This window comes from Lissotriton helveticus, chromosome 1_1, assembly GCF_964261635.1.
Source record: "Lissotriton helveticus chromosome 1_1, aLisHel1.1, whole genome shotgun sequence".
NCBI lineage: Eukaryota > Metazoa > Chordata > Amphibia > Caudata > Salamandridae > Lissotriton > Lissotriton helveticus.
The window spans coordinates 25,482,782-25,510,486 of NC_136057.1; the positions used below are offsets into that span (position 1 = coordinate 25,482,782).

The following is a 27,705-nucleotide window of genomic DNA, read 5'->3' on the forward strand; positions in this document are numbered from 1 at the left end:
AAGAAAGGAATTATCAAGAGGTAGGTTATGCCAGGAAAGATGGAGTTAAAAGGCGCAGGGAGGGAAGGTTTTGTGGGATACCCTGAAACAATAAAATGGAGGCGAGAGAGTTTAATGGGCGTGTGGCGTTGGAGGGCGTTGCATTGAGCAAGGTGGCGGCTGGTCAGCGACAGAAGGAGGGGAGACAGCTAGTGGCAGGACACGGGAAAGTTATTTTGGGTCAGTAAAGTTTCAGGTGAGGAGGAAGTGGACCAGGAATGGAATTTGGAGCGGGCAACGGCAGCAGAGTGAAGTGAGAGCATCAGGCAGTATGGAATGATGAAGAGCTGGGGTGGGCAGGGATTGGTGAGGTTGGGGTGTTGGAGTAGATGGAGAGGAAGGAACAATGGACCAGTTAATGTATGAGATGAATGAAGACATGGGGTAATGTGGGAGAAGGGAGGGAGGAGAACAGAAGACACGTGTAGGATAGTAGGGTGCAATAGATTAAATGAGGTTATCAAAAGTATGTAGCAGCGAGAATGGAGTTGGGGAAATGTAGGGAATGCAGACAGAAGAGATGCTGCAAAAAGGGGTGTGGTAAGAAAGGTGGGCAGGGAAGCTGCACACGCTTACAAACGAAGAAGGCAAGGAGTGAAGTGGCAGCAGCAGCAAAGTGCACGGAGAGAGAATGTTAGAGTGAAACGTTCCCGTCACTCTAGAGTAAAAGAAGTCCCAGTGCTGTGTATTAACCCTCCATCCCTCCCCCTCTTTTCTCCCCTTGTGTCTCTTGTTGTCTTCACTCACAGTCAGCATCTACACCAACGCCTTTGCATTCACCCAGCTCTGCGGAGTCTTGTGCGCTCCCTGGAACGGGATCCTCATGGACCGGCACAAGCGTGGGAAGAAGAAAGAGGGAGGCACAGAAGGTGAGGACCATCGTATATGCCGCAGCATAAAGCATGTTTTAACTGGCCACCCTCTGCCTGTTCCCAAAAACACTGCAGATTGCTGCTTAATTTGAGCCGGTGGTTTCCGGTGCACACCGTCAGCACTTGATTTTCATCACCGGTGCTTATGACAGTCTACCACATGGTGGCGCTGTCGGTCTAATTTACATATGAGCACAACAATTGTTTATTAATTCAATATACATTGCCGCACAAGCCATTCTTATAGCTTTGGGGGCCTTGAAAAGTCTGAATTGACACACTTACAGGAGTGTAATGGTTAGTAGTTGTGTTGCTACGTCTCTGGCAAAGATGGCAGGGGCAATGGGTGGTTCAAGTTGCGTAGGGCTCCTGACGGTCCTGGCACTCGTGTTTATATATTAAGCACTACTGCAGCTACCATCCAAAATCCTTTAATCAGACAACCACAGCACTGTAAGGTAACAGCTGGAATGCGGCTTGCAGGCTCTAAGTCCTCTGACACCCACCTACAACAGTGTAGTTAACTTCCTGGAACACGTTTGCTTCAAGAACCCTATAATATAGTAGGTAGAATTAAGCATTTTCTGCCACCCCTTCCACCTCCACTTCGCTCCCCAGTACGGTAGGTAAAACCTGCGAATAATAATAATAATAATAACAGGAATTATAAGAGCGCGAACAGATACCTCAAGCAGAGGTGTCCCGGTGCTGAGAGAACAAAGCGGGCTACCCCAAGGACGGTAGGAGTGGTTACATCACTAGGGAGCTTGGGTGAAGAGCCATGTTTTTGAGGCTTTTCTAAAACTGGGCTCCGATTTAATCTGTCTCAGAAAGTTGGGCAACACGTTCCAAAGCTTAGACACCATGCTCCCAAAGGATCTACCTCCAATGCGGGCCTTCTTGAACCTGGGGATGTTCAGAAGGTTCAAGTCATTGGATCTGAGAGGCCTGTTTTGTTTGTAGCTGCGCAGACGTAGTCTCAACTACTTAGGGCAGTTCCCGTGGAGAGAACGGAAAGCCAGCGTAAGTGCCTTGAACTCTATTCTGCTGGCTACTGGCAGCCAATGAAGTATTTTGATATGTGGCGAGATGTGGTGCCGAAACTGGACTCTCCTTATCATTCTTGCTGCAGCATTCTGTACCATCTGCAACCTTTTAATCTAGTAGGCAGGCAGTCCTACATACAGGCTGTTGGCGTAGTCAAACCTAGATGTCACCATGGCATGTATAACCACCTGGCGGCACTTCTCAGGCAGTAGTTGAATGACTTTGCGAAGGCTTTTCAATTTCCTAAAGCAGGCCGCTGACACCTGCGTAATCTGGGCTGATAGGGAGAGGTCGGTCTCCCATTTCACCCCGAGATTTTTTGCCGAGGTTGCAGGGGTGGGTGGGGGACACATCTCCTGCGGCCACCAGAGCTCCGTAGGAGGAGGGCTGATGTTCCCGAAGAAAAGTATCTCCGTTTTGCTGGCATTGAACTTCAGTTTGTTGTTGTTCATCCAGCTAGAGATATCAGTTAGGCAACCCTTAAAATTAGTTAGGGCTGTATCTTTATGTTCTTTGAAGGAGAACACCAGCTGGGTGTCGTCGGCGTAGGATATCGACTTCACGTCCCAGTTAGCAATAAGGGTGAATAACGGAGCCAGACAGATATTAAAAAGGAGCAGGCCGAGTGCTGAGCCCTGGGGGACACAGCACCAGATCTTTTTACGTTTGGATTTAAGGGTTTGAAGAGTGATTTGCTGTGACCGGTTAGACAGGAAAGACCTTAGCCAGCTAAGTGCTGTGCCTCCTATGCCGCTCTCTTTAAGTCTAGACAATAGTATAGCATGGTCCACCATGTCGAACGCGGCGGACAGATCTAGTAGCACCAGCATTGCAGACTCCCCAGCGTCCAAGGTGGCTTTGAGGGATTCAGAGACTTCCAGCAGAGCTGTTTCGGTGCTGAAGCCCGGTCTGAAACTGGATTGAATGTCATGCAAGATACCGGCATTCTCCACAAATGAGGATAGTTGTATTTGTAACCCACTTCTCCGGCATCTTAGCAGGGGCAGGTAAAAGTGTGATGGGGCGGTAATCCTCTGCCAAGCTCTCACGTGACCGCTGGAAACATACAGCCAATGCCTCGTAGCAGATTTCAATCGGCATTTGTAAACTCCTATCACCCCTGAGGGTATCTGGGCACGAGGTCTCTGTTGAAAAGTCTTAAGGAAACGGTGGGAGGAGGGAAGAAAAGCAAGCAGAGAAGGCAAAACCGAGGGCTGAAAAAACAAGCAAGCAGAAAATGTAAAACAGAGGGCAGAAAAGGCAAAACATAGGGCAGAAAAGGCAACATAGAGTGCAGAAAAACAAGTGAGCAGAAAAATCAAAACAGAGTGCAGAAAAAGGCAAAACAGTGGGCAGGGAAACAAGCAGCAAAGGCAAAACAGAGCAAGAAACAAGCAGAAAAGGCTAAACAGAGTAGAAAAACGAGCTGAAGAGGCAAAACAAAGCAGAAGAGGGCATAGCAGAGGACAGAAAATGCAAAACAGAGGGCAGGAAAACGAGCAGAAAAGGCAGAGGGCACAAAAAGAAGCAGAAAGAGACAAATCGGAGCAGAAGAGGGCAGAAAAACAAGCAGAACAGGAGTGCTGTGGTATTGACAATATCTATCCTCACCTCGAGGCATGCTCTGGTATTCACAATTGTCTTTTTCCCATGTTTTCCAAACGAGTCGTGCAATTGATAGTCTTTTCTCTCCTCTGTATCAGTCATTTTGCTATATCGATAGTAGCATGCTCGCTAGAAGTCGTTGCACGCTGGGAATGGCCCTCTTTTCACAGAATTCTTTTCTCTCCCCAGCCTCGAACACCCTGGCCGACCTACGCTCTGTTGTCGCGTCTCTGGCCCTCACTGCCGGGCAGTGTGTTGTCTTCTCCATATTCGCTTCCATCCCCGTCCTGCCGGTCCAGTATGCAACCTTCATCATTCAAGTGGTCAACCGCTCCTTCTTGTATGGCGGCAACGCAGCCTTCATCGCCATGGCGTGAGTATTGACACCTGTCAGTGCGTATGGCCTCAGATGGGCCCCTAACAAGGTAAAATATTTGGGAATCTTGTTCACCTAAAACCTCAAGTAATCCATGGACCTTAATGAAAAAAGGCACTAGACAAAATTAAAGACACACTAGACAAGTGGTCCCCATATTCATCACTTAATGGGGAAGAATAGAATACATCAAAATGATGATCACTCACCTAATTATTTTTTTTTATTAGCATGTCCCTTTCAGATACTTTCTTTACGAAAAAGATTCCATGCTCACTGAGGGCCATATTATCAAGAACAGCGTTAAAATTATCGCCGCTAAAGTGGCGATAATGGGCTTGATAATATGCCCTTGTGAATTCCCATAGAAGCCCAGGTTCACACCAGAAGCCCATTATCGCCGCTTTAGCGGCAGTTTCCTGCCACTAAAGCGGCGATAATTTTAACGCTGTTCTTGATAATATGCCCCTGAGTTCCTATGAATTGCACTAAAAACTAGAGCTACCTAAGAAACTTGGCAGCCTAAACCTGGCAGACTACAAGAGACACCAACATTTTCCTAGCGAAACAGGGAAGCCAATGGTTTCTGCCTACGGTTAATGTCTCCCCCTCCTGGCTCACCATCGAAAAAGAACTTGCTAAACCACTGTCCCTTGCATCCCTCATCACCATAAAACAGACCACTCTGAAAAACAGTACAAGCGCTGCGCAAAGTTGACAACAAACTACCCAGCAAAATGCGTTACTCGCACTTAGCTACCCTATGGCACAACGAATACCTGAAAGTAGAAGGAAGAACGTTGGTCATGGAGGAATGGGCACAAAAATGCATACTCTCAGTACGAGATCCCTGCACCCCTTCGGAGCCCATACCCATGTCTCATCTAAAATCCACTTTCGACCTCAACGATCTGGACTACTACCATTTCCTAAAAATTAAATCACTTATAGCCAGACATAAAGTACCAAGCCCTCCCGACCTGCCCAACACTCTAAAATCATACACTAAAGGCAGACACCTATCTTCCAAACTACTCTCTCTGCTCTCTCACAAAATACTCATTTACCAAATCAGTCTGAGATAAATGGAAAAATCAAATTTCTGCCGCTTAACTGTACGCAGGGGGTCTTGCCAAAGTCGTCATCCATAGGGAAGAACCTTACTCCTAACAAAATAACCCCATCACATTGTCAATACTGGATTTCCAATATGGCCCACTGGACTCCAGCCAAACTTCGTTAAAAAGGCCTTGGGTCCTCGGACACCTGCGGGATGTATGAGCGAAGCAGGCGACTTGAGGCACATGCTACTGGAATGTACCTTCACTCAGAGGTTCTGGCCGCACATCAGCAGTACCATATCACAAGTCCTTCATATGAACTGGACTCCTACCCTAACGGCCATTACACTAGGTATCCTCTCCCCAGACATAAAAGATGCGCTGTTATGTTATGTTAGGGTGTGCTTATAAAGCGCTCTGTCACCGTGGGTTTCCTGGCGCTGATCTGATACTGAGGGAGGCGGAGGAAATCAACCGGATTGTGGGAAGAGCCAAGTTTTTAAGGATTTGCGGAATTGAATAAGCGAGTTGGAGAATTTAAGCGAGGGAGGAAGAGAGTTCCAGAATTTGGGGGCCAAGAGTGCGAATCTCCGGCCGCCGATTCTGCTGAATTTAAAAGAGGGAACAACCAGGAGGCGGAGGTGAGAAGATCTGAGGTTACGTGGAGGGCAGTAGGGACTGATAAGGGATTTCAGGAAGGCAGGGCAAGGGCCGGTTAGGGATTTAAAAGTGAGGCAGCCGATCTTAAAGGCTACCCTCGAAGTGACAGAAAGCCAGTGTAATTTGGTGATAAGAGGTTTGGCGGATTGCCATTTCGGGGTCCCGAAGGCCAGTCTCGCCGCTTGGTTCTGAACGATCTGTAATCTAGAAAGAAGGACCTTAGGCAGACCATGATAGAGAGAATTCGAGAAATCCAAGCGGGAGAGGACAAGAGCCATGATGACTTGGATCAGGGCTTCGGGAGTCAAGAGATAGGCCACCTTCCTGATCCTGCGCAGCTGATACATGCAGGAAGAGACCACCGTCCCTATTTGGGGCTTAAGAGATAGCTCGGAGTCAATAGTGACCCCGAGACTCTTCACCGAGGCCACAGGGGTGGGAGAGGGGCCAAGCTCTGCCGGCCAGAAGTGCGGACCCCAATGGGTAGAGCTCTTGCCAGGGAGAAGGAGCTCCGTCTTCCCGGGATTCAATTTAAGTTGATTCTGGCTCATCCACTGGAGAATGTGGACCATAACCGACTGGAAATTAGAAATAGCAGAGAGAGAATTAAGAGGAAAGATGAGTTGCAGGTCGTCAGCGTAATTGAAAACGGTGACGTCCCACTGCCTCAGAGAAAAGAGAAGAGGTTGGAGATACAGATTGAAAAGAAGAGGAGATAAGGAGGAGCCCTGGGGGACCCCGCAGAGTGAACGCTCCCTAGGTGCCCTAAAGGTACCCAGGCTGACTGTCTGAGACCTCCCGGTCAGGAAGGATTTGACCCATGCCAGCGCCAGGCCCTGGATGCCGGCCTGCTCGACACGGTGGAGAAGGATGTTATGGTCCACCGTGTCGAAGGCGGCCGACAGATCTAAAAGAACCAGTGCCTGGGGGGTCCCCCTGTGAGCGCCGTCTCTCAGAGCATCCAACACGGCCAAGATCACTACCTCCGTGGAGTGGCCGGGTCTAAAACCGGCCTGGTTGGCTTCAAGGAAGTTGGAGCTCTCGATGAACTGAGAGAGACAAAGACAAACAAATTCTGTGGGTGATTTTGGTTACCACCGACCTCAAAGTCATCCTGTCAGAGTGGAAAGACGCATCCAAACTCTCCTCCCAGACCTGGTGGGATTGGGTCTGTTGGACAACGAGGCAGCATCTGTGAGGCCTGCACAAATAACCTGACTGCATTTGTCCTTCACTGGGAACCAAACGCCCTAGGGCAGCGCCTGACTCTCAGAGGGTAGCGTTGCAGGGCAGTCTGAGGCTTACTCAAGGGAGGTGATGTGGGCTAGTAATCGCCATTACAGGTGCGCAGCAATAACACTCAATAATTGATTGTCCAGTCTGTTCTTTGCTTCATAAAAGGAAGAGTACATTTATTACACGCACACACTACTCAATACTATGCACCAATTTACAAATATACATACGCTGTTGGAATTACTTTGTGACATTGCATAACATTCCTACTCCTCCCGCAGGGGGGTGGGGTCCAACACTACCACTCCCATCTATGCCCATCATCTTGCCCCCTAATGCAGTGGGCTGAACATAGCCTGGAGGGAGGGCCTTGCTCACTGGCACCAGCCCAGTGGCGACCCAACCCCTTTATCTCAACAAGCATTTAAAATGGGCAAACCTGCCATGGTGACACATGACCCTGACTGAGCATCTCATACTTACCATACAGTATACACCTCTAAACCTGAGGGGCTAACAGTCAGGGTTGTTCTTCACCTCACTTAGCAGCAAGAATGCATGTTTAGGCATCACTTTGAATTCGATACTTCTCATAGCTGATAACCATTATAATGCATTGCTATCACAGCCCCTAAAAGGCATCATAGTTATAATCACATGATTAAGCATATACTGCCAGACACCCTGGCAGGAATGTCCAGCAACATAACCCCACTTTGCTTATGACTTCACATGACTCATGTGACTTACAGTCCCACATTGAAATAACATTGGTAAATGCACTTCTTGTGCAATTGCACCTCTTCACCTCCAGGAGATGCCATTCTCCAATCATCCCCAGCACAGCCCTCCAAACCATGAAGCAATCCTTAAGGCGCCCCCAGCTGTACAACAAAAGTTCCAGCCCGGTATAAAGTTGATTGCTGGCTGCGCCCTTGAGGGGTTACTTCCAAGGAGTCCCCAGAGACTGGGGGGGTGGAAGGGGGGGGGGGTGGAGGGGGGCACGGGAACTTTCCTCTTTGTGCTGGGGAAGACTGCGTACCTCCTGTAGCTCCCACTGCACCTTTGCACTCACTTGGTGGTGACCCCGTCCTCCTGGGGTCACCACACGCCAAAAACCATCCTCCTTTCATTGCGGGCTGGTCCAGGCCTGCAAGGCATTATGGGCTGTTTCCCTTGCTGCAGTGAATATGATAGCAGCGGCTCCCACGCTGCTCCGGGGAGAGCCATGACGTGCTGCTGGCAGCCTCCCGCCGTGCCATGGCCTTGTAGGAGGGCCTGGTCCAACCCGGAACCCCAGGTGAGTTATGGCAGCTCCGGGAGCCCACCCGAAGCTGCTCCCATCGCCTCTCATCTTCCAGCCTCTCTTCTTCTTCGTGGGGGCCTGGTCCCACCCAGGCATCCCGCATGGCCAGATTGTTGGAGGGCAGCCCAGGGAGCCCACCCCCGTTAGCTCCCTGCCTGGCCAGCACCCTTGCGTGCTGTCACGGGTGCCGGCACCTCTTTTCTGGTCTGCCCGCTCCTGCTGGCAGACACAGGGCTGCCTCCGGTCTGGCGGGTCCTTGTTGGAGTGCGATGACACTCCCCCGCCTTTATGCTGCAGCGGGGGAGTGTGACGGCACTCCCCCCTCTTCTACCACTATGCCAGGGCCCGTAGTTGGGGTCCCAGGCCCCCTAAGGCATTTTTCACATGGAGCGCGACAGCACTCCCCGGCTTGGTTTCTTGACTTCGGGGCCCGGGGTAGGGGTCCCCAGGACATCCTTCACTCTCTTTTCTTCTTGTGGCAGGGGGGACGTGCCATGGCCCCCCCTCCACTCCACCGACACCATCGGGCCCGGAGTTGGTATCCAGGGCCCCCGAGATCTTCACGGGGAGCGCAACGGTGCTCACCTGCTTCATTTTTGGTGAGCCCGAAGTTGGGGGTCCCAGGCCCCCAGAGACCTCTTCTGGGGGGATGGGGGGGGGGGGGTGACGGCGCTCCACACCCTCCAGTGTCTTCAGGGGCCAGGATGGGCTTCTGGCACCCCAGTTGGGGCAATTTGCATGACTTGACTTCTTGTGGGGGCAGCCCCCGGGCCCTGACCCACCCCGGGGGCCCATCTGGGACCAGCGGCGGAGCCACACGTGCTTCGTTGTCAGTCCTCTACAGGGGTCAAAGGGATCCACTACCCGGACCTCGCATGCCGCTCAGATGCACGGACCTGGTGCGTTTCTTTCTCCGTCATAGGTACCTCCGGGAAGCTCTGGACGTACCCGTCTCTGACTTCCATTCCCACTTCGAGGAGCGGGGTATTTAGCGACTCTGTCCTCCAGTTACACACACGTGGCTGGCTCTTAATTAGATACCGCCACCACGATCTTGATTACATTATAGCCTTTCAGCCCTGATGAGTCACATCTCCTTCACGGTGTGACGAAACACGTCTCGGCTGGCTATTATTTTCTGTACTGACCAACAATAGACTTATAAACATTCTTCACCTACATGAACCTTTGTGCTTGACGTTTATTTGAACTTTTACGTACATTTCATGTTGCACGTTATTTCGAGTCCTGACACCAGGACCACCTACTTCATTAGCGTGTGCACAGGATCTGTTCTTCTATTTTGGTTTAGGCCTTCCTACACCAGTGCAGGGGTTGTTTTTCCTATTGGGTTTGTGTTCCCCTGTCTTGCTTTGCACCGCGTGCCTACTGCACGAACATTTCAGCCCAGTGATCACATTGCTTAGAGTGCCACTGCTTCCTGTTCTCTCAACTCAAACCCATTCTCTTTCAACCTCTATAGGGGTCAAAGGTTGCCTACCTTTTGGGGGGCGTATAGCGGCCCCCAGGTGGCCTATCTTGACCATTTTGGCCTCCTTTTGGTTTGCCCGAGCCACAGGGAGCACTTTCCTTTGCCTGTCTGGTCTCAAGGAGGGTGAGCTCAGCAGAGAGCTGTCTTCACTGGCTCCCTGTGCCAGCCTTTCACCTGGCTAGCCTCCTGGGCCTCTCTTCTCCTTGCGCAGAGGCTCAGGCTTCTGCTCACTGGTCCTGGTCTCCCCCTGTGGCGCAAGTCTGGAGGTTCTTCCTTTCAACTACCCTTGGTGCCATGCTCCAGCCCCAGTCGTCCCCAGCAGACCACACCCCAGAGAGAGCTCCTCTTCCTGTGCAAGACTTTTTAAAATAAAATTGGAGGGGGCTGGCAGGAAGGCTCTACTTGCCCTATCAGGCAGCAACACATCACCTCTCTGCCCCTGTTCCCTCCTTGCTGCCCAGGCCTCTGGGTTAGTTCAAAAATTGTGTCGTCCAGGGGTCTCATGCTACTTGGTCTCTGAAAAGCCCCCTTCCCCCTCTTGCGGCCTTCACTCCAGAGCAGCTTGGTGCCTGGCACCAGGTGACAGCTGCTGATAAACCACCTGTAGCTCCACCCAGCTTCCCTTCTTGGAAAGGAGGCCTTTGCCCTTGGAATGCTTGCCATGAAGGGCTAGGCCTCTGATGCTATAGACTCAGAGGAATGTGATATTTCTAAATGCCCTTGGATTTGAATTCAGCAGAAAACTTCTTCTCACCTAAGTTACAGTGGACTTTCGTGCGTGTCTGGAATTTGTAGGCCCTAGGGAAGTGAAACTATCCCATGTGATCCCCATCCTCATAGAAGAAGAATGGAGGGGTCCTTTAGTGAAAACAGTAAAGCACACTGACTTTTCCTTATGTGTTCCTTCCCAGGGTATAAAGCCTATTCCATGTCACCACCCAGTTTTGCATCATTCCTGTCACACCTTTCAATCTGTAGCTGCTCCTGGGCTGCGCACGTCAGAAATCTCCCCTGCGCAGCCCTTACACATGTGCGTAAGCATGTACACACGTGTCTGCATGTAACCAGCCCGGTGCCCCTTACTCCAACTGCAGCACAGCGGCCTCCTCTCACCAGGGGGACACCGGAAAAATCCACATGCAGTCTCTTTCATCATTAGTTCCCTGTGGGTGAGTTCCAACCTATGAGGCTCTCCCACAGTAAAAGCTCATCAATTGGGTGTTCAAAATGCGAAAAATCCAGGTGGCTCAGATGGTGGGACCCACCTTCTAACAGGGTCCAAATTACCAGAGGTGCAATTAACTCACTGAACACACCCTCGAGACACCACCGCTGAGAAGTTGTAGAATCTGGTTCAAATTAGACAGCCTTATGTCAGCCATGTCCCTAATAGCACTGATAACAAATCCAGTCCACTCCCGCCCTTAACCTAACCCCGCCTATGCATCCTCATCACACCCCTACTCTACTTCTACTCTCCACTCTCCTCCTCCCCTATAACTCCTACTTATCTCTCCGATCCTATTCTCCTCTCTCTCTTCATCCATATGCAAACAAACAAGGTACCTCACACACCTCCCTCAGTAAACAACTCCATTCTCTTACCATAAACACATTAGACAACCCTACCTCAACTTTATAAACAGATACACTCACACCTCCCCTCTTACGCTACATAAAACCCACTTATTATGGGATGTACTGTTGTTTCCATACGGATTGCCGGTACCATTCACCCTTTTGTTTGCTTTCTCTGTATTTTCTCAGCTGTATCCTACTGTTTGTACAAAATCCTAACAAAAACTTTCTGAAATAAAAAAATAAATAAATGGCTATTGCCTAGATAAAATAATGTAAATACATTGTAATGTCTCTGAGCCTGTGGGCATCATTTATAAATGCAGAGCATCAAAAGTGTAAGAATGTGACACAGTCATGTGTTTGCGGCGTGTGCTGCTGTAGCTCACAGGCTGCGCTCACTACTCCCGCGTTGATTTTCTTCCAAGTAGTATTTTCAGTTTCAAGGGGACTTGTGAAACCTTACCTGAATCCCACATTGCACCATGACACAGGGCCCGATTCACAGAATGAACTTAAGACTCAATCTTAAACTTACTACTATTTTGGTATTCACAGAATGCACTCACTACTTTTGGCATTCACAGAATGCCAAAATAGTAGTAAGTTTAGGATTGAGTCTTAAGTTCATTCTGTGAATCGGGCCCACAGGGTCTACCTACGCAAACATAATTTGTTAAAAGCACCTGTCTTCCAGATCTGAGGAAACGTGACTGTGGAGACTTTTCAGGGCTTTCAAGCACTCTGGGCTGGTGTCTTTACTCTACAGGAAGGGTGGGAGCCTGTAGTGGTTGGTTCCTGGCTGCAATCAATATGACCTAAAGTGGTCAAGAAAGATGCTGACACGTTATGCTGATTTTAAATGTTTGACATAAAATGTATTTCTGACAGTGATTTTTTTTTTAATTAACACTATTAAACACATTTAAACATGGTCACTGGTTCAAGTGAAAAGATGGCGATTTTTAACATGTGGTTACTGGTCTTTTAACTCCTCCCATGCTCGTGACGGAACCGCTCCGTCACGAGCCTCGGGTGGGCTGTGCTGGTGACGGAGCGGTTCAGTCACGGCCCGGCCGCTGATTACGCGCCTGTGCGGCGCGTTCTATTGAGCGGGCGGGGCCGTGACGGAACCGCTCAGTCACAAGCACAGCTCACCCGAGGCTGGTGACGGAGCGGTTCTGTCACGAGCATGCGAGCGCCGCGTGGCCCCCCTCCCCCCTAGCGCTGCGGCGGAATTGCCGCCGCAGCGAAGGGGTTAATATAGTGACCGTGACAAAGCCAAGATGGTTGCTCTATGTAGTGATGCGATGACCCTGCAACAATGTCAATAGTCCAGTGATATTAAGAATGGCACCCCCTTATATTGGAATATCTGATATGGCAGTGGATAGTGTGTTTTGGGGGTTGCAACTCACTAGGGGTCAAATGTGATTTCAGAATGTGACCAAAGATATTTCTATGTATCCTATATCTGTTAGTTGGTACATAGCATTTAATGTGTGTGCAATACACGTACTATTCCTTTTGCAAAGAAAATGGACACTCATTCATTGAGTGTTAGAGTATGACAGTCATTCAAGGTGGACAACAGTATAAACACAGTATGTCAGCTGAAGCCCAGCTTCTAATGCATTTAAAGTGAGAAAAGAAAAATGCTCCCACAACCCCTCTCTGATGATTTCTAAATCGTCACCTTATCTCTTTATTGCAACATATCAGTCATTAACTTTGGATTCTTCTCCTTGGATTCTCTCAAGTCCTTCAAGGTGATGAAGGGATCTTTTTGCATTTATTCAACCTTCACATCTAGTCTTTTTCTCTTCCTTCCCCTCTTTGCTGACCGCTTCTTTTACCCACAGTCAGTATCACTGCTTGATGAAATTCTCTTGCATCATTTTAGGAAAATTTGCATATACGCAATGCCGATTAGTATAACTAGGAGCGGTATTAAAAGCAACTTTAGAATTCCTCCACCTACACTACCAAGCCACTCCCTTATCTTAGCAAAACCACTTCCATAGGAGTGGGCGGAATTTTGCGGAGTTGCATCAAAACTCAGTGGAATTCCAGGGAGTTCCGCTCCGCCCTAGCAGTTAGTCTGAGCTGTCAGTGCCAGGCTGCACCTTGCCCTACCACCCATGCAGCTCAGCTGCCAAGAGTTTTAAACCAGGGGTGCGGACTGCTGCCTACCCCTGTGCCTCCCCGATGAAGCTAAGCCCACCATACTTGTTCATAGTAGAGAAGTGTGGCTCAATGGTTAGAGCGGCAGACCCTGTTGCAGTAGTCTGGCCGGGACCAGGGTTCAATTCCCGCCACGGCGGGTCTCGGGCTCAATTTCTTGGGACCTGATAATTCTCGCCTCTGTGCCTATTCTAATCATGAGTCCCACTCTGCACCTCTGGGCAATAGCTTGCTTAATCTCTACAACGGCCCCAACAACGCTGAGGATGCCTGACTTCACCTTGGGGGTGCCCAGGAGTGGCCTCCTCACAGGGAAAGGCCAGGAAGGGTTCCTCGGTGGTATTCGTATAAGCGTCGAGATGCCTACGGGTAGTCGTGCGCTATACAAGTGCGTAATCATTTCAATCATTTCATTTCACCATTTCAATCATTTCATTTCATTTCATGGCTGGGACAGAGCCGCACCACCACTATCACATTGGAACCGCCCATCCCTGTCCCCGCTGCCTTCTTTCCTCCCCTTGGCTTCCATCTCGTTCTGGGATAGAGAAAAGAGTGTGAGAATAAGAGTGGGTGGGGTCAGGTGTGAGAGGCGTGGCCTTCAGAAAGGAGCCGTCAATCTGCAAATACGGGTTATGCAAAGTGGTAAGAACCTTTAGGCAAGGTAATGAGAACTGTTGTGTAATGTTACAGGCTGAGGGGTGTTTTGTTAGTACCCCTAGCCTCAGAATACATAATGGTTGCCTAGGGGATTATGCGACCTGAGTCATTAAATAAAAAGGCAGGCCACTCATTAGCAGTTCCGAACCGGATGCAAGCAAGTCTATTGCATGCCTTACTGTCCACGCTCCGACCCCGCGCACATAGTCCTGGTGTGACATAATATCGCCACCACCCTACCGGGGACAGAACTGCCGACAGAGGATGGTACTCTCTCCACACACCCCCTCAACTGCCTGCAGCACCGACACATGCTGCTCATCCACTCTGCACCTACACCCAAAACATTTAGGGACATTGCAGCAAAACGCACTGACCGTAAGTCAGCAAACAACCGCATAGGAGACACATGCTTGTAGAAATAACAGCTTTCTTGGGCACGTTATGTGTATGCGAGAACCGTTTGTTTCTAGAGTAGAACTATGATAGTACAATTATGATACTGAATGAATATATGGAGCGTCCCTGAACTAGATTTGTTTCGGGACTGAAATAGTACTTTTTATTAGGTCGAGGTAATATCCGGTCTGCCGAAGGCAGAACCGGAAGTACCGAGATTTAATGTTGCTTAGTGTGGACTATTTGTCCCGCCTCTGTTTTTGCCTCTCTCCCATTGGCTGGCTTCCTAAACGGAGGCCAGCCATTGGAGGAGAGAGCTGTCCCTCCGAATAGGCTCCGTCTTTTTCGGATTTGGGGGCGTACATTTTGCTGTTCTTTCGCCAGTGACGTCACCCGTCACTCAGAACAACAAAACACACGCCCCCGCATACGAAAATGACCATGCTTTCTCCGAGGCATTTCTGCTTTGCCTCGGAGAAAGACGGTGGTGGTTTCCAGAGATGCTCTGCTCGTCCCCCCTCCCTCCGCCCGCAGCTCTCCTTTGTCCCGCTCCCCCCCTCCCTCCGCCCGCAGCTCTCCTCTGTCCCGCTCCCACCCTCCCTCCGCCCGCAGCTCTCCTCCGTCCCGAAATGTGAATAATGTCTGCTGATGGAGACATAAACAAGCATGGCTGCCTTAAACAAGCATGGCTGCCTTAACTGTGGTAGTGCTTTAGATGGTTCGGGGGAGTTAAACGCCCGCTGCTGCTGGAGACGTAAACAAACATGGCTGCGTTATCTGTGCCAGCCTGCTCTCAAAGGAACAGAGCCGCAGTGTGAGCCACAGCTGCTGCTATTACCAAGGTATGGAGAGCGGGTGGTCGGTGAAACTGGTCACAATATGCTCCATCACATTCCCTCCCCACTTCTCAGCCTGCAGCACCGTCACGGTGGGTAGAAGGGGCACGCCCTCTGCTATTACGCATTCTAGGACAAACACGTTTTATTATTTTTAGCCCTCACCAAAAATCTCGGCTGGTGCTGAAAAGGGACGTGAAAGCCACCTTGCTATCTGGAAAGCAGATTTCATCATGACCTTTCACGTGGCCGCCATGGTGAAAACATAATTTCACCACCTTAAATTACGGAGAGGTATTTTGCCATTCTGCCAAGGGAGAACCGAGTGGCAGTGCCAAGGGGCGTGGCTCCTCGCCCACACATCCAAGTGCCCCAACGAGAGCTCTTGTCCGTCCCTTCTCTCAGACCCTCTCAGGCCCACTGTGCCCTCTGCACTCTTTGAGGGACGGGTCTGTGCCCTCACACTTCGTGCCGTGCGGCCTGGCCCGTCCTCGCCACCTCGCAGGCCGATGGTCAGTGCTTGGGGGGCATCAGCGCAGCTGTGGCACTAGTCCCCTCAGCCCCAGCTCTCTGTCGGTGCAAACACCAGGGTTTGGTCCATTGTCACAATTACAATCTTTGTTGTGAAAAAAAGAGTTCCTTGGTGGAATGTGGGGCTTTAACCCTAGAACCTGGAACCTCGGAGCTAGGGAACCGGGTTCGAGTCTCGGCAGGGACGCTCAACATCATTTAATCTCCCCGTGCCTAACATAAAATGAAGGCGTCCCTTTGTAACGTAACTGCTTCTCGTGTAAAGCGCTCTGATACCTCCAGGTCTAGTTAGCGCTATATAAAACTCCACCCCAAAAAAACCCTCAGGAGACGGACCCGAAACACGGCGAATGTGACCGGAACCACGAAAAACTCTTAATGTATGTGCCAAATACTTGCTGGTTTCCCTACAGCTCCCCTCCTTACACCCCCCCCCCCCGAGGGGTGGTCCCACTAGATGGTGCACAAGAGAGTCGTGCTCACGTTTTCCATCCACCAGGGATCACGTGTATGGGCAACTCGTGCATCTGTCTGAGCTCAAATATAGCGCCAAGACGTGGTTTCTGAGGCGAGGCTATGCCCTGCCTAACTTGTTCCTTTGCTTGGAATACACGCTGTAATCCGACTGGCACAGCGCCCTCGAATCATTTATTTTCGCAGGGTGCGCTTTAGAAGACCTCATCTCTTAAAATAGTATAGCCAGGCTTGAAATAGATTTGCCAGGGCTCACCCACCAGCCTGCAGCGCCTGCCTCCCCCCCCCCCCCCCCCCCCCCCTGTCCTTGTGTGTCCAAAGCTCAGCCTTTGGAAAGCTGTGAATCATGATGGGTGCTGTGAAGGGAGGGGGTGCCGAGGGTGGCACGGGTTCGGAGAGGCTGTGCTGGGAGCGTGGTCTCCAGGTGGGAGGCTCGGGTAACCTCAACCTTACATATGTGCATCCAGCGTCTCCTGCCTAGGGGGCCTGCCAGCGACGGTGGCGCATAGAAACGAACATATTTTATAGAGGCGCCCTAGCGTTGCCTCTGCTTCAGTGAAAGGGAAAAATGCAGCCCCCCTCCCCCCCCCCCCCATATTTGTTTTCAAAATCTCCCTCTCTGCTAGTTAAAATGTTGGCATGTGTGCGGTGGCACTGCCCCTCCCCCGCAGAGCTGCTCCAAGCTTCCATGTTACTCAAAACCGTAAACTGCAGGTCCGTCCCTCACACCTCTTCATCCCGCACACTGCTTCTAAGCGCTGTGTCCCATGACGCGATAACGGCGCCTCAGGGTCCTCACACTCCATAGAAAGACTTCTCACTCAGGCTCAAAAGCAAAGACACCCTTTCAACCTCAGACCCCACGCAGTGCAGCTAGCAACTGTCTCTTTGGAGCTTGCTGTTTGGATTGTAAATCCATGTTAAAGGTTCACCGATACAAAAGCAACATGTATATTTTGTGTTTTTTCTAGGAAGGCCTTTTTCAAGGTAGTGGGCGTCCCGAGTAATTTCTTTCCGCGAAGCAACTGTTTTTTCGTGATGTTCATTTTTTTCTTTCTGAAGTTAAAGCTTCTTTTTTTTTTTTTTTTCGTACTCCTTTTTCTAGCATACCCCAGCCGCAGCGTGATCATGGGTAGACATTATAGTTGCCTGCGAGTAGGCAGGCCGCAGGACTCTAGTGCCAAGGTTCTCCACTTCACCAGGCAACCCCAAGTAGCTCCTAAAGCACAGCTAGAACCTCTTCTTGCCGTGAAGCTGGCCCTGCCGGCTGACCGTGGATTACCGAGCTCACCGGCTGCAATCGTCCTCTCTACATTTTCTTAGGTGGATGGGTCATTATGCTCTCAGCATCTTTTAAACCTCGGAGAATTGCCTTGTGCAACGAATATCATTGATCCTTATTTCACAAAGGTGCCCTATTTATTTGAACCCAAACTGGCGTTGTGTCTGGAAAAGGTCATCTTTGACGTACTTTTATCCCTAAGTTGTCAGAGTAGTGAGTGCAGAGTAGTGAGTGCAGAGTAGTGAGTGCAGAGTAGTGAGTGCAGAGTGCAGAGTAGTGAGTGCAGAGTAGTGAGTGCAGAGTAGTGAGTGCAGAGTGCAGAGTAGTGAGTGCAGAGTAGTGAGTGCAGAGTAGTGAGTGCAGAGTAGTGAGTGCAGAGTAGTGAGTGCAGAGTAGTGAGTGCAGAGTAGTGAGTGCAGAGTGCAGAGTAGTGAGTGCAGAGTAGTGAGTGCAGAGTGCAGAGTAGTGAGTGCAGAATGCAGAGTAGTGAGTGCAGAGTAGTGAGTGCAGAGTGCAGAGTAGTGAGTGCAGAGTAGTGAGTGCAGAGTAGTGAGTGCAGAGTGCAGAGTAGTGAGTGCAGAGTAGTGAGTGCAGAGTAGTGAGTGCAGAGTAGTGAGTGCAGAGTGCAGAGTAGTGAGTGCAGAATGCAGAGTAGTGAGTAGTGAAGAGTGCAGAGTAGTGAAGAGTGCAGAGTAGTGAAGAGTGCAGAGTAGTGAAGAGTGCAGAATAGTGAAGAGTGCAGAGTAGTGAGTGCAGAGTGCAGAGTAGTGAGTGCAGAATGCAGAGTAGTGAGTGCAGAGTAGTGAGTGCAGAGTGCAGAGTAGTGAGTGCAGAGTAGTGAGTGCAGAGTGCAGAGTAGTGAGTGCAGAGTAGTGAGTGCAGAGTAGTGAGTGCAGAGTAGTGAGTGCAGAGTAGTGAGTGCAGAGTAGTGAGTGCAGAGTAGTGAGTGCAGAGTAGTGAGTGCAGAGTAGTGAGTGCAGAGTAGTGAGTGCAGAGTAGTGAGTGCAGAGTGCAGAGTAGTGAGTGCAGAGTAGTGAGTGCAGAGTGCAGAGTAGTGAGTGCAGAGTAGTGAGTGCAGAGTAGTGAGTGCAGAGTAGTGAGTGCAGAGTAGTGAGTGCAGAGTAGTGAGTGCAGAGTAGTGAGTGCAGAGTAGTGAGTGCAGAGTAGTGAGTGCAGAGTGCAGAGTAGTGAGTGCAGAGTGCAGAGTAGTGAGTGCAGAGTGCAGAGTAGTGAGTAGTGAAGAGTAGTGAGTAGTGAAGAGTGCAGAGTAGTGAGTAGTGAAGAGTGCAGAGTAGTGAGTAGTGAAGAGTGCAGAGTAGTGAGTAGTGAAGAGTGCAGAGTAGTGAAGAGTGCAGAATAGTGAAGAGTGCAGAGTAGTGAGTGCAGAGTGCAGAGTAGTGAGTGCAGAATGCAGAGTAGTGAGTGCAGAGTAGTGAGTGCAGAGTGCAGAGTAGTGAGTGCAGAGTAGTGAGTGCAGAGTAGTGAGTGCAGAGTAGTGAGTGCAGAGTGCAGAGTAGTGAGTGCAGAATGCAGAGTAGTGAGTAGTGAAGAGTGCAGAGTAGTGAAGAGTGCAGAGTAGTGAAGAGTGCAGAATAGTGAAGAGTGCAGAGTAGTGAGTGCAGAGTGCAGAGTAGTGAGTGCAGAATGCAGAGTAGTGAGTGCAGAGTAGTGAGTGCAGAGTAGTGAGTGCAGAGTAGTGAGTGCAGAGTAGTGAGTGCAGAGTAGTGAGTGCAGAGTAGTGAGTGCAGAGTGCAGAGTAGTGAGTGCAGAATGCAGAGTAGTGAGTAGTGAAGAGTGCAGAGTAGTGAAGAGTGCAGAGTAGTGAGTGCAGAGTGCAGAGTAGTGAGTGCAGAATGCAGAGTAGTGAGTGCAGAGTAGTGAGTGCAGAGTAGTGAGTGCAGAGTAGTGAGTGCAGAGTGAGTGTGCAGAGTGAGTGTGCAGAGCAGTGAGTGCAGGTGCAGAGTGCTGTGTGCTGTTGAGTGCAGAGTGCTGTGTGCTGTTGAGTGCAGAGTGCTGTGTGCTGTTGAGTGCAGAGTGCTGTGTTTTGGCAATGTAAATGACAATGTCATTTGTTTATGATTTAAAGGAAAAAAAAGAAATGTCATGAGCAATGCCAATAGCTCTACCTTTAATGTTGCCGAGACCATTGCATTGTAAATGCTTGTTCTTTGCTAAGTTCTTGGTACACTTTTTATCAGCTTCGGAAGGATGAAATGCTGACATAGAATTTGGGATGTACCAACAGGCGGGCTGTTACATACCGATCTTTGCTTCGGGCCATCAACCATCTGAGTTATCTTTTCAGCTTCTAATCAGCGGTAGGATTTTAGGTCACAAGGCTCTGCGAGAAAAGTCTCAGGGATGAGGCCTTTCCATGTGAGTTGCTGTAGCATATTTTTTTCAAACATCTATTTTTTCTGTTTCACAATAAATAAAGTGCCATTGCACATGAGACACGCAATAATGGTTATTGTTGCAGATATGGATTTATAACTTCAGGGATTTAAACAAGTTATACTGGATAATGGTCCATTCAGTACCTTTTGAAATGTTGCTTCTAGGGGAGGACAGACATTTGACAACATAAAAATATTCAATTCTGCGAGTTTGTGCTTCTAAGGGGGAAAAAGTAAATGAGGGCATATAATTAGGTGTGGGCGGTGAGAGGCAAACTCTGTTATATGGCGGTATTGGAGTTTTTTTGCCAAACTCCACGCTCCCAGCAGAGCGCGGAGTTGCAAAAACTCATCAAAATCCGCCAGCGGAACGGAGTTTATAAACCACCCCTACATTAGATTCAAAATTAGAACCCAGCACTACCCAGGGACCGGACTCTTCCAACTCGGTTAGTTCATGCGTAATGTAGCCACCAACTTATCTATGTGCGGCATAAGCTCAGCATTCCAGAGTACAAATGACTTTGCAAACTCAGCCCTCTTTTACAAGAAGCAAATCCAACGCAAGGCGATTTTGCATCATCATAGCTCTCATCGCAAGCAATTCTTTACTTATTACTGTCAGTGCCCCTGCCATGCTAGGAGCAAGTTGATATCCCAATATGTGAGCAGATTTCTAATCTTTACATTATTGAATGCCACTCCTATAGAAGATATAGGTGCTCAAAATATTGTATGCCAGTGAATGATGATTACTAGCCCACGTCATATCCCCTGAGTAGGCCTTGGACTGCTCTGCTTCACTACCCTGAGAGAGTCCAGCACGTCAGTGGGGTGCCTGGTTACCAGTGAGGGGACAATTGTGGACCTATTACTTGAGCAGGTCTTGCATCCTGCACAACTGATGACCTGATTTCTTACGGCTACCTAAGAATGTAATTGCCTTTCTAAATCAAGACATGGCATGCTCCAAGCTTTAGAGATAATCCTGGAATTTCCTGCCCCTGCTCATACCTTTGAACTGGGGACAGACACTGTAAATATCTTTAATCAACTTTGCAATCTGACTCCTGCCTTAAGTTTCATCTGATGCTCGAGGCAACATATTTACTCATGCAACCTTTCTCTCCTACCTTACAGCTCCTGTTTGAAAGAAACAGGCTGTTTAGAAAGAGTGGGCATCCCACCTTCCAAAGGTGGAGAGTGGGGTGGAGTCTTGAGTGGGGGGAGGTATATATGTATCTGTGTGTGTGCACCCACATATTTGTATCTGAGGTGGGATGGGTGTGTGGTGCGTCTGTGATTGAGAAACATTTATTTACAGTATGTGAGTGAGTGAACGAGAGAAAGAGAAGTGCCAAGATGTGTGTGGGTGCAAGAAGGGCAGCATATCACGTGTGTTGAATGATTCAGTGTAGGTGATGTCTGTGTGATGGAGAGAAGACTGTGCCATGACAGCTTTTGTTTGTGCAGAAGTAGAAGGGGGGTAATATGTAGCATAGGAATGTTGTGTGTGGAGGTGTGACCTCGTGGGGTTGAGTGTGGAGTGGGCATCCTCATTGTGAAGTTACTGTTTTGGTGACTATGTCCTTTTCACTTCATTCCCTCAGATTCCCTCTCGCACACTTTGGGAAACTCTATGGCCTTGTGATGGCGCTGTCTGCGCTCGTATCCATCCTGCAGTACCCGTGCTTCGCTCTCGTAAAAGACGTGCTTCATGGAGACCCCTTTTACGTGAGTATTCTTGATGAGAGGGTGCTACAGACCCCTGAGGCTGTGTGTTATGATTGACAAGCCAACCAACACCAGAGCAGCTCCATCCAGACAGTTATCGGAGTGGCAAAAAACTCAATTAGAGGTGTTGTATCATGTTACTCTACCAGGTGCCATCATCATGCTGGATCACAAAGCACCTGGGAGGACGGGGCCTCCTCTAGGAGCTTCATGTAAAGACTGATTCCTGTCTACAGAAATCTAGGAAGTCAGAACCGCCCCCACTGGATCCCCGCTGCCACATACAAACGTAGGGCCCGATTCACCGAATTAACTTAAGACAAAATCCTAAACTTACTACTTTTGGTATTCACAGAATGCACTTACTACTTTTGGTATTCACAGAATGCATTTACGACTACTAACTTTACGTCCCAGAGGCGGAGCTTCTGGCCCAGAGGCGGGTCTTCCGGTTTGGAGGCGGAGCTTTCGGCCCAGAGGTGGGGATTCCGGCCGGTGGTGGAGATTTAAGTGGTTCTGTTGGGTGTGACGCATGATTAATTCAAACACTACTATTAATGTGGTTGAGGCCCCCCCTCCAATGACAACAGTTCAAAACCTCCCAACTAATGACTCGAGGTCTTATTTACTACTTTCAAGTCTTTTACTTGACTTTTTATTCAATGCAAAAGAAATTATTTAGAAAAAGAGAGAGAAGACTGTCCACATAGAATTTAGTGCAAAAATAGTGACAATAGTGAATAGTGATCAACAAGTGACAAATATATACAAGTGAAATTAGAAGTCTATACAATCAATATATACATATATACACAATTGTTTTTCTGTAGGCCGTGATAATTGGATGTCTAGAGATTCTAGATATTTCTTTCAGTTTTGGAATCCTAGAGATCAGCGGCCAGTTACAGGATGTCGACGTTTCGACCCTTCTGCGCCTGGGTGTAAGGTCGTGGCGGGTCTTTCTCAAGACAAGGTGTATTGCACAACAGTCCACAGGTCGTATTGAATCGCCTGTAGAGGTGTTGGCGCAAGGCCAAAAGATCCGCTTCTCAGTCCTATATGTAAAGAATCCGCTGGCTCAATGGTCCACCGATCCGAATGCAGCGGATCGGTGGACCATTGAGCCAGCGGATTCTTTACATATAGGACTGAGAAGCGGATCTTTTGGCCTTGCGCCAACACCTCTACAGGCGATTCAATACGACCGGTGGACTGTTGTGCAATACACCTTGTCTTGAGAAAGACCCGCCACGAACTTACACCCAGGCGCAGAAGGGTCGAAACGTCGACATCCTGTAACTGGCCGCTGATCTCTAGGATTCCAAAACTGAAAGAAATATCTAGAATCTCTAGACATCCAATTATCACGGCCTACAGAAAAACAATTGTGTATATATGTATATATTGATTGTATAGACTTCTAATTTCACTTGTATATATTTGTCACTTGTTGATCACTATTCACTATTGTCACTATTTTTGCACTAAATTCTATGTGGACAGTCTTCTCTCTCTTTTTCTAAATAATTTCTTTTGCATTGAATAAAAAGTCAAGTAAAAGACTTGAAAGTAGTAAATAAGACCTCGAGTCATTAGTTGGGAGGTTTTGAACTGTTGTCATTGGAGGGGGGGCCTCAACCACATTAATAGTAGTGTTTGAATTACTCATGCGTCACACCCAACAGAACCACTTGTTTTATTAACCATTAACTACCCAGGTTCTGAGGGACACAGGGTTACCCCATTTTTGTTTAAATATAGGTGGTGGAGATTTAGCCATGGCTGAAATCTCCACCTCCGGGCTGGAAGCTCCGCCTCCAAGCCGGAAGCTCCGCATCTAAGCCGGAAGCTCCAGCCCGAGTGCGGACGTAAAGTTAGTAGTCGTAAATCCATTCTGTGAATACCAAAAGTAGTAAGTGCATTCTGTGAATACCAAAAGTAGTAAGTTTAGGATTTTGTCTTAAGTTAATTCTGTGAATCGGGCCCGTGGTCTCCTCAGAACATATGTAGTATGACCACATCATATTCACATGCTACGAGATGTGTGCTGTGGGTTTGGTTTCACGTGCCACCACCACATAATTGAAATAACTGACCTTCTTCGTAGTGGGTTTTGGTCTAAACTCTAGTCCTATCAGCCTTTATTGTGTGCTTGAAATGGGGGCCATGCCCGCCTCATAAGAATAGGTGCAGGTATCGTGGCTATATTACACCTTCTCCCAGACATTTTCTTTAGTGCCGGGATGCCCTCTCCTCAATAAAAGCTATAGGTTTTACAAATAACCACATTCATTCATTTATTCATTCTGCTTTACTTACAGTGGTAGTGGTACCTCTCCTTGATGCTCAAGACATCAGGGCCTTCAGTCTCAGGACCTCCTGATTCAGCCTTAGTTAATTCCTTGCTGTTTATTCTCCCATAAATACTTGTTCAACTATAAAGGACCCTCCACCCTGGCAGGAATCAACTTCCGAGGGCTCCTGTTGCACCCCCTAATAAATAACAATTTGAAAATCCATGGACAGGCTTTTAACCTTCTGGATGCCTCCTGGAGTGCTGAACTGTAAAGAGAATTGCTTGACACTACAGTGTGATGGCAGTCATGTTTATTCCTTTTGGTACACTTTAGGATAGACTTAGACTTTCTCCATTTATTTCTAGACAGCTGTCATCATGACAGGTCATACAACATATCTGCATGCCACACAATGGTGGACCAAATAAAATTATTTAGAATGTGTACTCTGGTTTTGCGCAGATCCAGGGTGCAAATGAGGGGTCTGCTGTTCCCAGTTGGTGTGCACCACCATTTACTTCCCCCTTCTGTGTGCACCACCATCCACTGGCCACTTCTGTTTGCACCACCATCCACTGCCCACTTCTGTGTGCACCACCATCCACTGCCCACTTCTGTTTGCACCACCATCCACTGCCCAATTAGGTGTGCACCACCATCCACTGCCCACTTCTGTGTGCACCACAATCCAGTGCCCATGGTTGGACACTGCTATCTACTGCCCATCGTTTGCACCACCATCTAGTGTCCACAAGTTTAGCCTGCAATAATCACGCTGTGAGAAGGGAAGTCGACTTCATTCAAGAATCCAACTGCTCACAAGGAGCAGCAGGTCCAACTGTTAGTCGACGGGAGTCTGCAATGGGAATTAAAGTGAAAAGTTGTACACATCACCTGGGATGTGTACATGATCTGTGTTGATGCTTGTAATTAGACCCCTTAGTACTGGTCACCTTGAATGGAAGGGGTGGTGGGTGGTCTTCCAAAAACATGGGTGTCCCCATCATGCTAGTGAATATTTCCCCTCACTCATCTATGCCCTTTAAGTAAATGACGTAGCAAGTTTGGCTGTAGATACACACGCTCTACATACTACTGCCATCTAGTGTTGGGCTTGGACTGCTGCTACTCATTTTTTTCTCCAAAAAGTCATTGGAGTCAAATCTTCTCAGTGCCTTCTCCTCTGGTCATGATCACACATGGGACTGACTCCATTGCTATATCTCTTTGCCCAGCATCTGGTTTAGGCATATATCAACATTGCTCCCCTGTCGTGGCATCTGAGCTCATTGACTTTCCGTGCCATCTCTGAGAAGACGTTTCGATAGGTCTACTGTTCCTTCAGCCTTCTCTGCTCGAACTTCCCAGGAAATAATCATCGAAGAACTGAGCCCTCAGGGAACCTCTGCCGTGCATCCTCCCTACAGACAGCAGAGAATGAGGACACATCGAAGGTCATGGAAAGGGTGCCTATCAAAAGATGACCTGTGTCACTCAGTGTCCTTGAGCCAACCTCCACGCTGTCTGTAACCTATGCCTATCTCCGGAGCTGGACAGGACCTGCTACTACTCTTGCTCAGCCTTCAGGGTCAAAAAGACCCTTTGTGGGGGCCGACAACAAAATGTACTGGTTATCCTCAGACGTAGGACATCTTCGGCGAGGCTGACCCACTTGGCGACTATGAAAACCAGTTTGGTAAATCATCCGACCTTCTGGCCCACCAGCCCAGTCCCAAAATTGTCAGATCCAACTCCGAGGAACAAGTGCAAGAGAAAGAAATCAGGAGCCCAGAGACCTTCCATTTACCTCCATGAACTCTGTACCTCGTCTGAAGACCACGCTGAGGCACGTGAGTACGGTCAACACTCAAACCACTTCTAAGACACATGAGTGACTGCACGTTGAAGGTGAGCACTGCCACTCTGGTGGTTGGTCTTCGAGCCATGTGCAGACGCCACCACTGCTTTCAGGTGCCCCACTGCCTTTGGACCCCGGTCGGTACCAAAACAAGGCATTGGATCTTCGAAACGAAGCGCCCATGAGTCCAAGACCACATGTCCGTGCCAAAGTTTTAAAGACTGCGCCTCTGTGGAGGCCGAAACCAACATTGGCGGCAAAAATACCATCGACAGCCAACTCTAAAGAGAGGCTGATCCTGAAAGCTCCAGTAGGAGCAGGATGAAAGGCAGCAGCGCCAATCATCCACCCACGCACAATCAAGATCTCCACTTCAGAAAAGACCAGGGGCCCGATTCACAGAATGAACTTAAGACTCAATCCTAAACTTACTACTTTTGGTATTCACAGAATGAACTTACTACTTTTGGTATTCACAGACAAACTTAAGACAGACTTAAGACAAAATACAAACTTCTGTGAATACCAAAAGTAGTAAGTTCATTCTGTGAATACCAAAATAGTAGTAAGTTTAGGATTGAGTCTTAAGTTCATTTTGTGAATCGGGCCCTTTGTCTACAAAGCACAGACTCCTCTTCTAGGGACATTCCACCTTCAGACATTCCTCTCCCACAGTCACCTTCTAAAAGGCCTAAGAATAAGGCTGTGGGCCCTGTTCCTACTCCTCCTCTACCTTATCCTCCACCACCGCCCTCTCCACTGCCTCCTGCCTCATCTCCTGCGACTTCCCCTCATAATACTCCTGAGTACTCTGACACAGGTCGCTCTGGCCCCTACTTTCCAGCAGACGACTATAGCGCCCCAGTCTGCCCGCACCCCACGGAGAATCCTTGGGAGTATTATGAGGTGGATCCTACAGTGGATCCCGTCCTTGTCCCTGTTAGAGCTTACCCTCCAGCAGGCAATACCATAGAGTTACTCAACGTGCAGCCGCCGACCACGAGGTGGATAAGTACGTCACCCCAGAGATGCCCTCCAGAACCAAGTGCTCCCTCAAATACTTGCCCATGCTCAAGGGGTTGGTAAAAACCTATCTTGAGGGCTGTTAAGAGCCCGTGAAATCTTGGGTGCTTACACCCTGCATTGAAAAGACGCTCAAGCCTGCACCCTCAGACCCACTCTATATCAGGGGTCACGTCCCACCGGATTCGTTGGTTGTTTCTACCGCCTAGAAAAGTGAGTCAGCCCGGGTCACAGACGCGCACCTCCTCCTGATAAGGAGAGTAATTGTATTGATGCCGATGGCAAGAGGGTAGCGTGGGGTGACTCCACACACTGGTGCGTAGTCTCTCATTACAGACCGGTGCCTCTTTGTGACAGGGCACAGCAGGAAGGGATGGAGATCACGTCCAACGCCACCATCAGGCGTGCCTTGGGTTCAGCTGTCAGGGGAATGAACACCGCTGTAGCCTCCACTCCTGGCTGCATGTGTTTGGCTTCAAGCCCGGGGTCTAGTAACATCTCATCAAGGCGGAACACCTGTTTGTCTTGCAGGTTGATGAGATGTTGAAAAAAATAAAACAAGACACCAACACCCGTAAGGCCATGGGTGACCTTCACGTCCCTTCTACCAGGGGCCCCTTTCTAAGGCAGCAAACAAGGGGTGAGTCCAAGGCCACTTCCCCAGAATCAATGCAGTCCCATCAATGTCAGCCACAGGGTTGTCACCAACAGTTCCGGTAGAGGCGGAACTCCTTCAAAGGTAACACCCCCATTTGCATT

The 27,705-nt window shown here is 49.0% G+C and overlaps 1 protein-coding gene across 6 annotated transcripts in view; it reads left to right on the plus strand.

Annotated features, from left to right (window-relative positions):
* The window catches only part of SLC43A3 (solute carrier family 43 member 3), a 419,431-nt gene that overhangs the window by 388,060 nt on the left and 3,666 nt on the right, over positions 1-27,705 (plus strand). For all 6 annotated transcript variants that reach the window (XM_078674229.1, XM_078674237.1, XM_078674262.1 and 3 more), the window contains 3 exons: positions 789-908; positions 3,753-3,936; positions 21,645-21,768. In XM_078674229.1, coding sequence (XP_078530355.1) covers positions 789-908; positions 3,753-3,936; positions 21,645-21,768 — 428 coding nt within the window. The remainder of the gene's footprint in view (positions 1-788; positions 909-3,752; positions 3,937-21,644; positions 21,769-27,705) is intronic.